We start from the raw sequence: 17,724 nt of genomic DNA, 5'->3' as shown, positions 1-17,724 counted from the left end.
CACAGTATATAACTGCATGCTTAAGGCCACCAAAACTACATTAACTCTGCCCCTGTAAAGGAGTCAGCTCCCACAGAATTTAAAGGCCACATTTTTGGGTGCCCACCTTTAGATGCATAGGGCCTGATTTTTCAGAAATATTGAGCACTTGCATCTCCCATTGACTTCACCTGGAGTGAAGATCAGACTATGGGCAACTAAATTGAGACACCCAAACACAGCCAACTTCTGAAAATGTAGGCATAAATGATTTGTCCACTCATTGTAGATGGAGTAATAAACACCAGGCTTTCTGACTTTCCACCTCTGCTCTAGCCATTGGATCCTGTTACTGCCGCGAAATAATGGAATTCTGAAGCTAAATTTCTTGTGCATTCTATAATAGCTGTATTTCTGTTGTTTATATAATGCCAGAAAACAGAGCCAACTGGTGAAAATATTCATTTCTGATTTACAAATCTGTACTTAGTAAACAAGTTATTTCTTAGTGTTTAGTCGGATAGCACTATATTAACATTTAAATTTGTTTATCTTAGTAGGCTTTTTTTTCATCCTTAGGATAAATGCTGTACAATATTATGTACAAGGAAGAAACCAGGAACGTTTAGCTGAATGTTACTACATGCTAGAAGACTACCAAGGACTAGAGAATCTGGCTAATTCACTTCCAGAAAATAACAAGTTACTTCATGTAAGTATAAGAAAATTATTATGGTTATTTTGGTTTTCACCATGTGAGCTTGTCTGCACTAGACTTTTTTTGCCCCAAATTTCTCATGGTTGCTACCACTGGTTCAGCTCCTCTGGCAATAGCAACAGAGGGAATGTTCGTGAAATGTGAAGATTGGGGTTATTCCTGATCCTGAAAGAGGGAAAGACCCTATCAGTATGAACTGAAGTGATCCAGTGAGTAACAGCTAATTAAAATTAGGTTGATTTGTATATTATTCCAGAGTACATGGTAAAGGCAAATCATGTTACCTGAATGTCCTTTTAGCTTATTACACTGTTTTGGACAAACATAGCCATAACTCCCTTCTTTCCCAACCCTATTCTGTTCTGCTAAATTTTCCAGTATATGCACTAAATCCTAGAAGGAAGAACCCTACTGCCCATAATTAAAAAAAGGACTGTCCTGAAGATCTGGAAAGAAATGATAACAAAATTGTGATGTCTTCCAGGACATAGCTCATATGTTTGTCAGAGTGGGGATGTGTGAACAAGCTGTGATTGCCTTTCTGAAATGTAATCGACCAAAGGATGCAGTAGATACCTGTGTACATCTCAACCAGGTGAGAAATTTGGCAGCTGGCAGAAGGTGGTCTTGGAATGAAAAAAAGAATTAACAATGGGATTTTTACCTCTTGATCCCCAGTGAGATTTCATTTCATATTGGTCATCTGATGGCTCTTCAGTACCCTTCAAAACTTCATGCATTAGTGTTTAAACCAATCACTAACTATTAGGGTATGAGACTTCTGTGAGAGGCAGATGATACTACATGCTGGTCTACACTGTAGCCCACGAAAGCTTATGCTCAAATAAATTTGTTAGTCTCTAAGGTGCCACAAGTACTACTCATTCTTTTTACTGGAAAGTTAGGTTAACCTAGCTACGTTGCTCAGAGATGTAAGTTAAGCTGACCTAAGCCCCAGTATAGACAGTGCTAGGTCGATGGAAGAATTCCTCCATCAGCCTAGCTACTGCCTCTTGGAGAAGGGGATTTACTATAGCAACGAAGAACCCCTTCTGTCACTGTTGTAAGTATCTATGCTACAGTGGCACAGCTGCATTATCCGTTTACCAATTAGGATCATCATTAGCTATCTCAGGAGAGAAGCCAGGGACTGAATAGACAAGGAGAACCAGATCCAGAAAGGGACTTTGGCATTGTGACACGACTAACTTTTAGGTGCCCAGAAAATCACAAGAACAACATTGTGAACCACAAAGCCTGAGTTAGTGTATAGGCTCCCTATTCAATACATGGGGAGAGATAGATGCCTACAAATACCATCCACAAAAACAAGAGTGCTCCTGATGGATACACGTTGTGGCTTTTTCAGAGGCTTCCTACAATGAGTGCCAATTATAATAATAAAAAAAAATATTGCTTGCTATATACTTTGCTTATTAAAATCATAACTTCTGTTTTCCTGTGTAAAACATGATAGGATATTTTGACTATAAGGAAATACTCATTCCAAATGGCTACAAAAATGAACACAAGGTTGTTGATGGCATAAATATTTGTAGTTGTATTGTATTTACCTGTTTCTTTGACTTTACTGTAGTAATGTTCTAAAATGATGTTTTAGCTCATATACATGAAAAGTGTGCTCTTAGTGTATATTTGAAAACACATGAAATTGAATAATTGTGACTGTTCTTATTTCCAGTGGAATAAAGCCGTTGAGTTGGCTAAAAATCACAATATGAAAGAGATTGGATCCTTGCTAGCTAGATATGCGTCTCATTTACTGGAAAAGAATAAAATCCTTGATGCCATAGAACTCTATCGTAAAGCCAACTATTTTTTTGATGCTGCTAAACTCATGTTCAAGGTATTATGGTTTTTTATTTTATCTAATATGGGCCAGTCAGAAATAAAATTATATTTAGCTAGCATCAGTTGCTTTTGTGTAGTGGTTAAATTTTCCAGTGTGAGTCATTTGTTCCCTGGAAATGGTTATCGTTATATTGAGGCCACGGTAACTACAGAATTATCATATTAACAAGTAATCCCAGTTAGATTTTTTTTCTTCACTTCCTGTCAAAAACTGTTGCTCTGTGCTGGTAAGCTTCAGAGGTGGGTGCAATGATCCCTATGTATAGTTTGAATCAGTTTGTATCCAAGTTGAAGTTTATAAAGTGCTTTTGACAATATTTGTTGACAGGCACTATATAAATATAATTGTTACAGCAAATGTTGACAAATATATTATTTCTAAAACTGTTTCTCCTCTCATGGCAAAAACTCTAGTTCTCACTGATAGCTATCAATTTGTCAAATTTGACTTTTAAAAATCCAGCCACTTTTAGTTGCATGAATGCAAAAAAGTCTACAAACCATATTTGTTATAAAAGGCAGATATATTTTTAGTTTTGTTTTTTCCTTCCAGCAAGGTAATAGAAAAATGGCTATATTATTTTTTTATCAAACTTTCTAAATGTACCTCTTGACTTAGAACAAATATGAGAAATTTCAATTCAAAATGTAATTTTTTTTTAGAAAGTTCTAAGTACGTTAGTATAGGTAGGGTTACCATTCGTCCGGATTTACCCGGACATGTCCTCCTTTTTGTGCTAAAAATAGCGTCCGGGGGGAATTTGTAAAGCACTCACAATGTCCGGGATTTCCCCCCTCCCCCGGAGCGGCTGGGAGGGCTGCAGGAAAGTCCCGGGCTGGACTCCGGAGCAGCTGGAGAGGAGCTCCGCCCTGCATTCTGAGCAAGTGTCTCAGCACAAAGTGCAGCCCTCCCCTTTTGCAACTGGGAGCGGTTACTGCCATGCAGCGTAGCAAAACGGGAGCGAGAGCACTTTGTGCTGATACAAGGGCAGCTCTCCCCTGCAACCCGGTCCGGGCCAGGGACCGGGTTTTGTTGTGCAGGGCCAGGGACCGGGTTTTGTTGTGCTGGGGAGCTTAGCCACGTGTCCGGCTCGCACAGAGCCCAACACCCTGTTCTGAGCAGCAGGGTAAGGGGGGCAGGAGAAGGGGCAGGGAGGTTCTGGAGGGGGCAGTCAAGAAACGGGGGGGGGGGCTTTTTGGGGGGAGTGGAGAAAGTTTTGGGCAGTCAGGGTACAGGTAGGGGGTAGGGTCCTGGTGGGCAGTTGGGGGGGGGGGTCTTAGGAGGGGGCAGTTAGGGGACAAGGAACAGGGAGTCTTAGGTAGGGGGTGGGGTTCTGGAGGGAAGTTAGGAGCAGGGGTCCCAGGAGGGGGCAGTCAGGGGACAAGGAGCGGGGGGGTAGGGAGCTGGGAGTTCTGGGGGGGGCTGTCAGGGGGCAGGAGTGGGGAGAGGGATCGGAGCAGTCAGGGGACAGGGAGCAGAGGGGTTTAGATGGGTTGGGAGTTCTGGGGGGGGCTGTTAGGGGGCAGGAGTGCGGAGAGGGATCGGAGCAGTCAGGGGACAGGGAGCAGAGGGGTTTAGATGGGTTGGGAGTTCTGGGGGGGAGCTGTCAGGGGGCAGGAGTGGGGAGAGGGATCGGAGCAGTCGGGACAGGGAGCAGAGGGGTTTAGATGGGTTGGGAGTTCTGGGGAGGGGGTGGGGAGTGGTTGGATGGGGCGTGGGAGTCCCAGGGGTCTGTCTGGGGGTGGGGGTGTGGATAAAGGTTGGGGCAGTCAGGGGACAAGAGGCAGGGAGGCTTAGATAGTCCTGGGGGGCAGTTAGGGGCAGGGGTCCCAGGAGGGGGCAGTCAGGGGACAAGGAACGGGGGGAGAGTTGGGGGTTCTGGGGGGGCGGGAAGTGGGAGGGGCAGGGGCGGGGCTAGGGCGGGGCTTCTCCCGTCCTCTTTTTTGCTCGCTGAAATATGGTAACCCTAGTATAGGAATGTTTAATAGAATTACCTCTTCAACCGTAGCCAAGCATATCTACTGCAGTCATGACTTCAATACAGGATCAAGCTAAAGGACTAGCTAGACTAAAGGGAGTGAGCTCTCATTCACTCAGAAATAATAGCAAAGAGAATTCAGGAATGACTGATCAAATAAATGTTCCCCTTCAAAGGAATATAACAATAATACACATTCTTGTCATGTTTAGAAACATTATTGGATTCCTAAACTCAATATTTTTGTCTTAACCTGTTCATTCAGTTCCATTTTTTTTTAAGGCCCCAATTGTACAACTTGTTTCTGCCCCTGCGTAGAATACTACTGACTTCAGGGGTCCTTCTGCATGGAGATAGTCACAGGGTCAGGTCGTTAATTTATACCTGAATTGTTTCTGAAAGGAGTCTATTATTATAGAGAGTTCAGGTTACCGTGCTGGGGAAGCTTCTCAGCTGGTGTATATAGATGTAGTTTGATGGACTTCAATAAAGCTGCACTGATTTACACCAGCTGAGGACTGGCTTTATACGCCTGTTAGCCACAGACCTAGAGTATATAAATTCTGCGCTTAAAACCTTGAGAATGATATTCAGATATATCTGTTTGTTTGAAAATTAAATTCTAATATTCAAGTAAAAAATGGTCTTTTGACCTAGTTTCCTGTGTTTCACAAAGATCTTTAAGATAATTTTAGTATATAGTTGTAAAAAAAAAAAAAGAAATAGAATTTTCATTTTTAGAGACCTAACTTTCCACATTCTTTATTTCTTTAAGATTGCAGATGAAGAAGCAAAGAAAAGGACTAAACCTTTTCGAGTCAAAAAGCTTTATGTATTGTCCGCTTTACTTGTAGAACAGTACCATGAACAAGTGAAAAATGCACAGAGGGGAAAAGTTAAAGGAAAGAGTTCAGAGGTAAAGTGTCTCAAATGCTTTCTATGGTGTTGTAGCCATGTCAGTCCCAGGAAATTAGAGAGACAAGGTGGGGGGGAGGGGGAGATCTTTTTTTGGACCAACTTCTGTTGGTGAAAGAGAGAAGCTTTTGAGCTTACACAGAGCTCTTCTTCAGGTGACCTGAAGCAACTGGAGCAATTTAAACTGAGTTCTGTAACTCTGTCACTGAAACATTATTTCAAGGACAAATTCTGGGCCAGTTTTTCAGACATGTACACAACTCTGTAATTTACACAGATACAAATGATTTTGCATGGCTGAAAATTTGTACCATGTACTATATAGTATAAATAGTGAAATTCATTTTAGGACAATATATATATACATTTTCCTAAGTTAACATAGAAAATAGGTATAGTGACTAGGAAAATCTCTTTTCCCTCTTCCTGTTGAGTGTTTTAAACATAAATTTTTACCTGTGATATTCCTTTGTTTTTAGGCTACTTCAGCTTTAGCTGGTTTGCTAGAGGAAGATGTTCTTTCTTCAGCTAATCGCCTCACAGATAATGCCTGGCGAGGAGCTGAGGCTTATCATTTTTTTATACTTGCACAAAGACAGCTCTATGAAGGTTATGTAGACATGGCAATGAAAACAGGTAGGATTTATTACAGGATAGATGGCATGAAAACTGAAATCAGTCTAAGCCACACAAACCTGTAAAACAAATTAATTCCATTTACATTTGTCATGTTTGTTCCACCCATTACCTGATCCACGTAATGTAGAACATGAGAAATATAATTAACAGTGTTGGAACAATCGTCAGCAGGTGCTAAGTTAGTTGCCAGTTTGAGCATCGGGTAGTTCTACAGAATAACTACCAATTTTACCAAAATGTCTAGGGGCTGGTTACCAGGAGACGTTTGAAGTTTAACTTGTCACTATCTGACAAGGTTTGATAACCCCCATAGGGTTGTTATTGACCACACATTTATGTGCATTGAATGATGCTTCCATGAAGCTCACATCAGAGCCCTGGAGCTGCAGGGGAATCGATGGCTGTTAGTTGGGTACGTTGTGCCTTCTACCTTCTCTCCATATTGAAGGGCCTAATTCATATACTCATTTTCAATTCACAATTAAATACAAATTTTCTTCTTTAAAAATAGGGAGGACTATCTGTGCTCTCTACTATTTTCATTGGCTTTATTTTGTTTGTTTTATTTCATAAGGTAACTGATATGAAGAAGACAATTTACTCGTACAATTAAGTTGTATTCGTGTTCAAGGGAACGTGTGGTAACTTTCTCATTCTTTTCATTTGTTAGCCCTTCACCTGCGAGATTATGAAGACATTATCCCTGCAGTTGAGATCTATTCCCTTTTGGCTCTCTGTGCGTGTGCCAATAGAGCATTTGGTACTTGTTCAAAAGCCTTTGTTAAACTGGAATCCTTAGAAACCCTTAGCCCTGAACAGAGACAGCAATATGAAGATCTTGCACTGGAGATATTCACTAAACACTGTCCTAAACATACCAAAAAATCTGATCTGGATGGTCTTCTGGAGGGGTAGGCTGACTACATTTTGATTTTGTTATTATGATGATGACAGAAGTTTTCATCCATTCATTTGATATTGGGAGCGGCTGGCTCTCAGTGCTGATGCTAGATCAGGGGTCGGCAACGTTGGCACGCGGCTCGCCAGGGTAAGCACCCTGGCGGGCTGGGCCAGTTTATTTACCTGCTGATGTAGCAGGTTCTGCCGATCATGGCCCCCACTGGCTGCGGTTCGCCGTCCCGGGCCAATGGGGGCGGCGGGAAGCCGCAGCCAGCACATCCCTCGCCCGCACCGCTTCCCACCGCCCCCATTGGCCCAGGACGGTGAACTGCGACGAGTGGGGGCCGCAATCTGCCGAACCTGCCACGTCAGCAGGTAAATAAACTGGCCCGGGCCGCCAGGGTGCTTACCCTGGCGAGCCGCGTGCCAAACGTTGCTGACCCCTGTTCTAGACTAATGTATGTACTGTGTCAGATCAGGAAGATTATCATACCTAGCCCTATTAATAATATACACTAACACATGATTTAATTATGCCCCCTACTAATAAAATGATGCAGATCTAAGTAGAGAAAAACTAAATTTGTTACAGATGGCCAAAGAAAGTTTTGCAAATCACTAAGATACTCAAACAGGTTTCATCTAAAGCAACGTGTTTTTTTTTTTTTTCTCTTTTGTTTTTTAGTGGAGAAGGGAAACTTCCAACCTGTGTTGCAACAGGAAGATCTATCACAGAGTATCAGTTCTGGATGTGCAATGTGTGCAAGCACTGTGTGCAGGCCCAAGAAATAAGCAATTACAACTTCTGTCCTTTGTGCCATAGTTCTGTGACCTAGTAAAAGAAAAAGAATTGTGAGAGTGTCCTTGTATATGTACCATTACAAACATCAAAAAGACTTCAAGATTTCAAAGTGAGTTATGAAATGTAATACAGGCACTATACTGTTACAAGATGCTACTAAGATTATTAGAGAAAAATATTTTTTTAGAAAGAAACTAGAATGACAGGAGTCCCGAAGAAAATGTAATTGTGAACCCTCTTTTATAAAAATGGGTTAACAGGGTTTTTTTCTAAGTCTAAACAGGGCCTAAGACTAAAAACCAACAAAATGAATGCATGCTTATCTCTATCTGTGTTTCCTTTGAGACACTCTAGGGGCTTATCTACTCAGGGAAGTTATTAGGCAGTAAGCTAGGGTATAAATTTAAAATACAGTAGCTACTCTGCACTAACTCCCCATGTGGATATTGTTATTGCGCACTGAGAGTGCCCATGGTGTTACCGGAAGATTTTGATTCAATTATATTAAGCCAGCAGTGTTGCTTAGAATCACTGCTTTTAATTTGAAACCCTTTATTTCCAATGTATCTATTTCGGTATTACCGATTGGGGAGTGCCCTAAGGGATTTTCCAGGGAAAGCCACAGTTAGCCAATTTTCCCTTGAAGGACACAGATACAGCCCTCCGCTCAAGAATAGGCAACAAGCAATACATTCTTCAAAAACAAAAATAATATTTATTTAGAATTGATTAGTTACAGTAAAAGTACAGATCGAGGTAATACAGTTATAATACAAACCTGAAGCAGCGTGGCAAATAAAGACAGCACTACAATTACAGTTTCAATTGACTGTCACATATAGTATAACAATATAATCACACACTTAATACTCTATATTTTATAACAATATAACAAACATATACCAATATCAATTAACATTAAATACTTAAAAACTAAACATGCAACAAGTGCTGATCAGGCAATCATTAGATGAGTAGGGAGATCTCACTCAGACCACAGGCATCCAGCTTTATTTACACTTTAAACCCACACACTCTAGGATGCAAAAAAAAAAAAGACAATTAAATGTACGGAAGCCTTCTTTAAAAATCCCTCTGAATCGTCTTACAATGGTTCTTCTGCTTGGTCTGAGGCTAGGGTACGGTGCCTAAGGAGCATGGTCTGGTAGCGGGCTGTGAGCTGCTGCCTCCTCCTGAGGTAGAGTCTCCTCGGGCGGGAGAGACAGAAGCCTGTTGGTCACTGCTGCTGGGCTGCTGCGGAGATCTCCTGCTGGCTGGGTGGCAGAAATGGCCATTGCCAGGGGCAACCCTGGAATCCTGGGTGGGCTGCTGCTGTTGCTGCTATAACTGCCTTTCAAGCAGCCTCTTCCTTGCTGGGTTTTGCTGATGCTGCAGCCACTGTCCTGTAAGCGCTTTTCTTCCTTGGAGGTGTCTGGCAGAGCTCCGCTCTCTTGCTGGTCCTGGTCCCCTACAGAGTTGTAGCCTGCTGGCTGCTGCCTTTATATATGATTTCAGCTCATTGGCTGAATTACGATAATAAAGTAATAGCTAATCAGCTTTCATGGTTTTGCATATGCTAATGTATGGCATGTGTATTGACATGTGACACTCAAGCTCAGCCAGTGTCCATATATTAGCATATGTTAATTACTAATTAGCATATGCTAATTATTCACATGTACAGAAAGCTCCTCCCCTGTCCCAGAGACTTCTGTGGGCTCAATGCATCCCTATGGGGTTTTTCAGCTGACCTTTGGATGGAACCCCAGCTCTACTTGTTGTCTGGAAGTCCCATTGGTTTCTATGGGCTACAATGTATTCATATGGGGTTTTGCAGAGTCATTCCCCATAGGAAGTGATGTAATACCTTGCCTTGATTGCATCATCCCTATTCATTTCTATGGGCTCCCATGCCTTCCTATGGGATTTCCCACTACATTACGTACCCGATGGCCACCATTACTTTATTTTCTAATTTAAATTATTCTTAATTTTTATTTAATTAAAGCTTTATTTTTAAAACTAATTACTGTTCTAAGCATGTCAAAGGGTCCTGACCCTACCCCCACTCACTTTATGTTCAATTAAGCAATTTTATAATTTTTCTGAATTTAAACCCCTTCCGATGCTTTTCTGCAGATTTTCCCATTTAGAGCTTGGTAAAGCATTTCAGGGAACTGAGGCAAAATCTCTTGTCACAATGGGGTGTTTAAGCTTAATGCACTTAAAAATGTATTAAGCTAAAGTGCACAAAGGCACTTTTAGTGTACAATAAGCATGTCTCCATGTGGAGTTATTGCAGAACAATTAATGCATTGTAACACCCTAGCTTGCGGTTCATTAACTGCTCCATGTAGACAAGCCTTTCGTTGTGGGAGCTTCCGTCTTCATTTTTGTAATATACATTCAGTAGAAAAAATATTGGTTTTCCTAAGATACACAGATGGACCCTTGGAGTAAAGAATTTCCAGATGGGACCAATTTTAAAGTAGCACCCTTTATAACCTTGATAACATTCTTTTATACATTTTCCTAGAACTTTTTTTTGTATTACAATGAAAATATTCTAGTCTAGTTATAGTTAGGACCAAGTATTTATGCTGCCGTCTTTTTCTAAACACCTATTTAGAAGTACAGTACCGACAAAGGAACTATAAGAGGTGACCTGCCAAGAAACTAGGGTTTATAATCTGAATTCTTGGTCTCTCTCTCTCTCTGATTGTTAACTGTTTGTTTCACTTTTATGGTAACCAGGCTGAATCACACAAGGTTAGTAATAACAGAAACCAGCTGACAGCTCTTAGTGAACTATATGATACGAATTAGCAGCCTCAATCAACTGGTAGGCAGATAATGTGTCCATATCACACTATCATAGTTGTCATCCTTGTTTGGCAGTAAGAATGGCGATTGAGGGGATATGGTGACTGAATTAGTCTGTCATCCTTCCTACTTTGTAGAATTGAGCCCCACTGCGGGCAGAGTGTGAAGCTTGCAGTTGTACATGTTCTGCAAATAGATAGAGCACTTCAGTTTTCAGTCTCGTCAGTCTGGGATCTTTCACAAGCACTAAATTCACTTTAAGGAGGATTATATTTTTGAGGAAAGATTGTCAGGAGTCTTGTTTTCTCTTGGTTTGTCTTTCTTGCTGAAAAAATTACCTTTGTAATATCCAGAAGTTAAATCTTTTGTTCTTTTGAGTAGTTTATCCCTCCTGTATGGAAAAAGTTTATATGTGAAAAATATACCATTAAATAAAATCTGATTTTCTACACTGATCCTTGGATGAGCTCTCATTTCTTTGGTTTTCTAGCTATAGATACTGAATTACACTGTTAAAGAAAGAAATTAAATTAAATCAGAGTTATATAAGGCCATGTCATTCTGTGCCAGCATTAAGATACAACAAAAATGACACAAGAAGTAGCATCAAAGTGGACAAATTTACAAATGCTTTTTTTTTTGGTTTGTTTCTCTTGAGGGCCTGTCAAAATGAGCTATCCTACAGATCTTCCCAAATACACATGTAGCACCTCTGAAATGCTGTCCCCTCTGAGGAGAGCAGCAGCCAGCCAGCACTCAGTTCAGTTGTGGGAAGGAAAAGGAAATTTTGGCCAGTGATTGTGGGGAAGTTGTACTATTTGTGCCCCTGGATCTTTGCTCAAAGGTGTTTTCTGCACTAGCATTTCAGGGTTTCAGCCAGAGACCTGCAGAGTTCAGAAAGGGAATTCCCCCCAATCCCCATGTATTCGGGGGATTGTTGTTTTTTTTTTTTTTTTCATTTTTTGGTTTTAAATCTTCCTCTGAAGTATCAGGGATGGCCACAACTGGAGATGGGACATAGGAGACAGAGGGTGTGATATTACCCAGGGTACAATCTGGACTGCTGAATAGCTGTGTCTCCTCAGTTCTCCAACCTGAGATGCCTTTTACACTGCTTTACTGGTGAACAGCCACTCCTGGCCAGTTAACACACTGCCTCCAGCATGTAACTTGCTCCCACTACACTGCACTGTGTGCTACTAGCTAGCCACTTATGAATTACACTGCAGAAGAACACCAGCAGATTCTCTATTCCCAGACTTTCCACCAGAAATGTGCATCTTGTACTGTCAGGCACAGTACTGAACAATGCAGGCTCATAAAAAGTCCCTCATTTCATGAATGAAAAATTATATGCACCAGCCTTACTATCTCAAATGGAGTTTCCCACACACTTTAATCCAAACACTCTGGTAAGATAAAACAATATGAAACGTTTATTAATTACAAAAAGATAGATTTTAAGTGATTACAAGTAATAATACATAAAAGTCAGGATTGGTTACAAAAGGAGTAAAATGCAAGCTAATGCCTAACTTATAAGCTAAGTGAACTTAAAAGCACAAAGGTTTTGTCTCACCATTTGTTTACAGCAATCTGTACTGGCTGAAAAGTCTTCCAGCCAGGACCCACCCCCATCCCCACCCCTGTTCAATGATGCTTTCTTTGTCTTTCGAGCATTGTAGCTGCCGGAGTAGAGATGGATGGAGAGAGAGGTGATTTGGAGGCCAATGCCTCTCATTCTCACACTACTCTCCCCCTCTTTGAGGATTACCCCCAGATGGGCTGCAGGCGACAAGTAGTCTCTTAGGGATGTGATGGTACGTAAATTTCTTATTCACACCTTCACCCTGCCAGAAAATGGCTGCTTAAGCAGGTGATACTCTTTTAACATCTGTCTGGGTGTTGGTCTGTCCTTTCTTTCTAAGAAACCAGTTTGGGCCTGCTTTTCTTGAACTTGGCACATATTACAGTAATGATTAAGGCTGTGTTTTAATCACAGGTATTTTTGGTAAAAGTCATGGACAGGTCATGGGCAGTAAACAAAAATTCATGGCCCGTGACCTATGACTTGTACTATATACCCCTAACTAAAACTTGGGCTGGAGTGCTGCGGGTACTCTACGGGGGAGTGGCCTGGGGGTGTGCCGTGGGTGCTGGGGGGCGTAGCCTGGGACCGCCACTGGTGCTGGGAAGGAGGGCTGGCAGGCTCCCTACCCGGCTCTGTGTGGCTCCCCAGAAGCAGCCGGCATGTCCCTACATCTCCTAGGGGGAGGGAAGGCCAAGGGGGCTCCATACACTGCCCCCACCACTAGCAGCGGTTCCACAGCTCCCATTGGCCAGGAACCGCAGCCAATGGGAGTTGCGGGGGTGGTGCCCACAGGCAGGGGCAGCGCGCAGAGCCCCCTGCCCATCTGCCTTGGAGCTGAAGGGACATGCCAGCCGCTTCCGGGGAGCCCCCCTGAGGTAAGCATTGCTCCACACCCCAACCCCCTGCCACAGCCCTGAGCCCCCTCCCACACACAGTCTGCTGCTGCTGCTGTGGGGGGGAGCGTGGTGGCCCAAGACTGCCCCAGCAGCAGCCGGTGAGGCTGGCCGAGCTGCTTGGGCAGCCCTGGAGCCAGCCGTACCAGCCGCTGCAGAAGTCATGGAGGTCACAGAAAGTCACAGAATCTGTGACCTCTGTGACGGACACGCAGTCTTAGAAATGATACTAAGAGTCTTATAACTTCATATACAGTGTCAATACACACATTTCACCATGACAGTAATGTTCAGCAGGTTATGACATTTCAAATGGTATCTCGCAAAATGTATTATAATCTTGTAAAAAGAGTGAACATAATGGACTGTCACAGAGGGTCAGGGCTCTGAAGTGAGCTTGGCTGACTGGTTCTTGCTCACAGGGTCTAACTCATCACCATATGTGGGGTGGGGAAAGAATTTTCGCCCAGCTCAGGTTGGCAGTAACTTTAGGTTTTTTCTACCTTCCTCTGCAGCGTGTGGCTGAGAGTCACTTGCCAGGATTACATGGAAGTATTTCAGTGAATCATTTGTCTGTCATTGTGGAAGCCTCAGGCACTGGTGCAGCTGGGTCCCTCCTATTCTCTGCTTGTGGCACATAACAGTCTAGTCCAGTGGTTCTCAACTCATTACACATGTATAACCTGGGTCGCAGGGACCAGGTGGCAGGGCAGCGGCACCCATCCCAAACCTCAGCCGCGTGGCTGCCCTGGAACTCTGCTGCGCAGCTGCCCCGGACCCTGGAGCTCGTGGGGCCGGCCAGCTGCCCTGCTGGGGCTTGAGGCTTCAGTGCTGTGGGAAGAGGGTGTTGGGGCTTCAGCTCTGTGGGAGGCACCTGCCAGGGATTCAGCCCCACAGTGGGATGGTGGGGCTAAGGGCTTCTGCCTGGGGGGAGGTTGGTCTCAGGGTTTCAGCCCCACAGGAGGTGTTTACCAGGGCTCGGGGCTTCAGAAGGAGCAGGGCCAACGCCCAGAACCTCAGCAGGCACACCCCGTGGGGATGAAAGCCCCAAGATCCCCCCTTCCTGCTAGGCAAAAGCCCCTAGTCCCACCTGCCACAAGGCAGAAGCCCTGAGCTTTCCCCCTCCCAAGTCTGGTAGGTGGAGAATGGGGAGGGAAGCGTGGGGAGCTCTGCGAGCCCCACTTTAGCTTTAAAAGAGCTGCAGTTTGGCCATCTCTGGTCTAGTCTCCTTTGGGCTGTAATGCTTTGAACTAATTTTGGTGGTTGGGTTTAGTGTGCAGGTGCTGGGTGGTGCTGGTGGCCTGTGACACACAGGAGGTCAGATCAGATAATCTGGTGATTCCTTCTCACCTTAAACTCCATGACTCTAAAAAAAAATATTTTAAATAAAAGATTTGGTTCCTTCAGGAATTATCATCATGTACAATAGTTACCATGTGTGTAACAACTGCATTATCTCATTTTCATTTCCTTAGTACCATAGGTGCAACTTGCTAATGTGCCGGGGGGTGCTCCCCCAGGCTCTGCCCCCACTCCACCCTTTTCCCCCAAGGCCCCACTCCTGCCCTTCTTCTTTGTGCCCCTGCTCTGCCCCCATCCCACCTCTTCCCGCCCCGCCTCTTCCCTCCCCCAAGCGTGCCCCGGCCTCGCTCCTCCCCTTTGCCCCCAGCACCTCCTGCACACCATGGAACAACTGATCGTGGCAGGAGGTAGGCGGTGTGGGGGCAGGGAGAGGCACTGATTAGCCGGGCCACTGCTGGGCAGGAGGTGCTGGGTGAAGAGGGAGGCACTGATATGGGGGCTGCCAGTGGAGCACTCTTTGCTTAGTACTCCATCCCCGTTTCCCTTCTTTTATTTGTCATTCTTACTTGTGCCTTGTTTCAAATTAGATGGTGAGCATTTTGGGGTAATCTCTAGCCTTTTGGCCAGTGATACTCAGACCTCAGTGGTTCAGGAGCCAAATTAGTGATCACCATTACCTAAAAAAACCCACAGTAGTGTGAATTAATTATTTCATTTACTATAGTACTATACATTCATATTTAAACAGTATGACGGGGAAATATTTAGTTAATATAATTCTCACATCAAAATGACTGCCCAGGTATTATTATTTTATCAACTACAATTAAATTATAAAAGCATCGTGATTGGTTAATAACTTAGATTAGTTAATAATTAAATCTCACAGTGTTTTGATATTATGTGCTGCAAACAGAAGTGGATTAGGTGTTCGTGGGGCCTTGGGTCAAGGCAAGCGGGGGGCCCCTCCCCCCTCTTTCTGCCTGCAGTTCCCCCCGCCTCCCCACCCAGCGCTCCTGATGGGGAAGTGGTATCAGGGTGCGGGGGCTTTCCCCACCTGCCCGGCACTCCTGCTGGGTAACGGGGTTGGGGTGCGGGGGCTTCTCCCACTCCCCAGCAGGAGTGCCAGTCAGGCAGAGCAGGGCAAGTCCCCATACCCAAACCCCACTCCCCGGCAGGAGCACCGGGCAGGCAGGGGGAGCGAGGTTAGGGCATGGGGGCACCCATTTTTCTGGGGTCCCTTAGTTGGCCGGGGCCCCTGGGCACGGGCTCCATTGGCCCAGTGGCTAATCCGTCACTGGCTGCAAAGAGTCGTAGGAGACACATTAAAGAGGCAATTGTAGCTCATGAGTCTCAGGCTGAGTATCACTGCTCTAGGCACTACGGTAATACTAATAATATAAATACACCTCTACCCCAATATAATGCGACCCGATATAACATGAATTCGGATATATATATTCGGGGGGCGGGGCTGTGCACTCCGGCGGATCAAAGCAAGTTCGATATAACGCAGTTTCACCTATAACGCAGTAAGATTTTTTGGCTCCCGAGGACAGCGTTATATCGAGGTAGAGGTGTAGTCTCCCTTGGTTACACTATCACCACAGCTCAACTAGTTTTAATTCACAAGGATTTGCATTTAACACTCAAGCACTCCTCTTCCCACCTCTTATCCCACACTCTCACCATTGCATATGGTACCATAGTGGTGGTGGTGGCATTCAGAGAGTTCAATTTCCTATTACGTAGCTGCATTTTGCTCATATCATAGCACATGATTATTTAAATAGCCAGTTGAACTCTGCATACCATTGCCATCTACTGTTCATTATGTTTTATTGCATAAATTATACTTGTATTTTAAATCATGATTCATTAGCTATTTTTCAAAGGGAATGGTGGAGGGTAATGTAGATCAAATTTATAAATGATTGAATGGTATGTGTGAAGGGTGGTCTTCCTAAGGCAGAAGCTGAATTCTAAATTCATGTTAGTCAGTGGCTCTCAAACTTTTTTTTTTACTGGTGACCCCTTTCACATAGCAAGCCTCTGAGTGCGACCCCCCCTTATAAATTAAAAACACCTTTTTATATATTTAACACTATTATAAATGCTGGAGGCAAAGCAGGATTTGGGGTGGAGGATGACAGCTTGTGACCCCCCCATGTAATAACCTCGCAACCACCTGAGGGGTCCCGACCCCCAGTTTGAGAACCTCTGCTATAGAATAAAATTTAGAACAGCAGATCCCAATTTATCCAATCTAACGGGGACCAAGACCAAATTGGATAATCAAACAGATACTCTGGAGAGCAGGAAAGTGCGAAGCTGCCATCTAGCAGCCACAGGAGAGCTTGCCTGCTTCTGGACCTGCATGTGCTGGTTGTTTTTTGTTTCCTCTTTGATGGACCGCAACTTGTCATGGTGGAGATCCTTGCGTGGGCTAAAGACTCTCAGAGCTATATCGTCTGGAGCTTTCATACTTCTGTTAGGGTCCCCCTTGGTGAGCAGGTCTGAGGCGCGAGGCTCCTGACTAACCGTGGTCCAAACTTCACAAGACCCCACTGGTGGATTAGGCACATGTAGAGGACCTTTTACTACTCTGCGGCTGTGAAGGTGGCTGAGGGCTGCAGCAGGACGGAGGCCCTTGGTTGTCTTGGATCTCCTTGCCACTGGGTCAGGGTTTTCCTCCTGTCAAGTCTCCTGCGCACTGGTTTCCCCACGTTAAAAGATTTCACGTGCAGGCCTCTGCCAAAAGACTCAGAACTCTGTGGCGACGGATGAGTGGCGGTGAAGACAGGAGCAGTGATTTCTGGGAATCTTTAGTCACAAATCTGCATGCAGGCGGCAGCTGTGTGATGGTCGTCTTATGCTTGGATGAGACAGAAGTGCATTTTGGCAGCAGTGGCTGTGACTGAACAGGCCTTTTTAGGATCCCCTCTGCTCACCCCAAATAGGGAGGGGGCTAGAAAAAGTGCCCCAAATTTAAGCTGTCTCACACTCTTCCGACAGGATGGCTGCATCCAGTGGGATCACTCAACTCCGTGGCCGAAACGAGATACAAGACAATGAATTTCGCCACCTGGAATGTCCACATCCTTATGGACTTTCAGCACAGTGAATGACCAGAAAGAAGAACTGCCCTAATTGCCAGAGAACTGGCAAGACTCAACATTGACATTGCAGCTCTTAGTGAGACCCGCTGCCGATGAGTGCCAATTAGAAGAGTTTGGAGGTAGCTACACCTTCCTTTGGAAAGGAAAGCCACCTGAAGAGAGATGCATTCTCGGGATTGGCTTTGCCATCAA

At 44.2% G+C, this 17,724-nt stretch overlaps 1 protein-coding gene across 1 annotated transcript in view; it reads left to right on the top strand.

The window, feature by feature from the left end:
* WDR35 (WD repeat domain 35) overlaps positions 1-11,082 on the top strand; it is a 78,410-nt gene extending 67,328 nt beyond the window's left edge. Inside the window, exons 21-27 of the mRNA XM_054024543.1 lie at positions 559-691; positions 1,182-1,292; positions 2,400-2,564; positions 5,324-5,464; positions 5,943-6,099; positions 6,773-7,013; positions 7,688-11,082. Coding sequence (XP_053880518.1) covers positions 559-691; positions 1,182-1,292; positions 2,400-2,564; positions 5,324-5,464; positions 5,943-6,099; positions 6,773-7,013; positions 7,688-7,838 — 1,099 coding nt within the window. The 3' untranslated portion in view covers positions 7,839-11,082. The remainder of the gene's footprint in view (positions 1-558; positions 692-1,181; positions 1,293-2,399; positions 2,565-5,323; positions 5,465-5,942; positions 6,100-6,772; positions 7,014-7,687) is intronic.
* The last annotated feature ends 6,642 nt before the right edge of the window (positions 11,083-17,724 follow it).

Source organism: Malaclemys terrapin, chromosome 3 (assembly GCF_027887155.1).
Source record: "Malaclemys terrapin pileata isolate rMalTer1 chromosome 3, rMalTer1.hap1, whole genome shotgun sequence".
Taxonomy (NCBI): Eukaryota; Metazoa; Chordata; order Testudines; family Emydidae; genus Malaclemys; species Malaclemys terrapin.
Note: the sequence above shows the minus strand (reverse complement) of the source record. Positions and strands in the feature narration are given on the sequence as shown.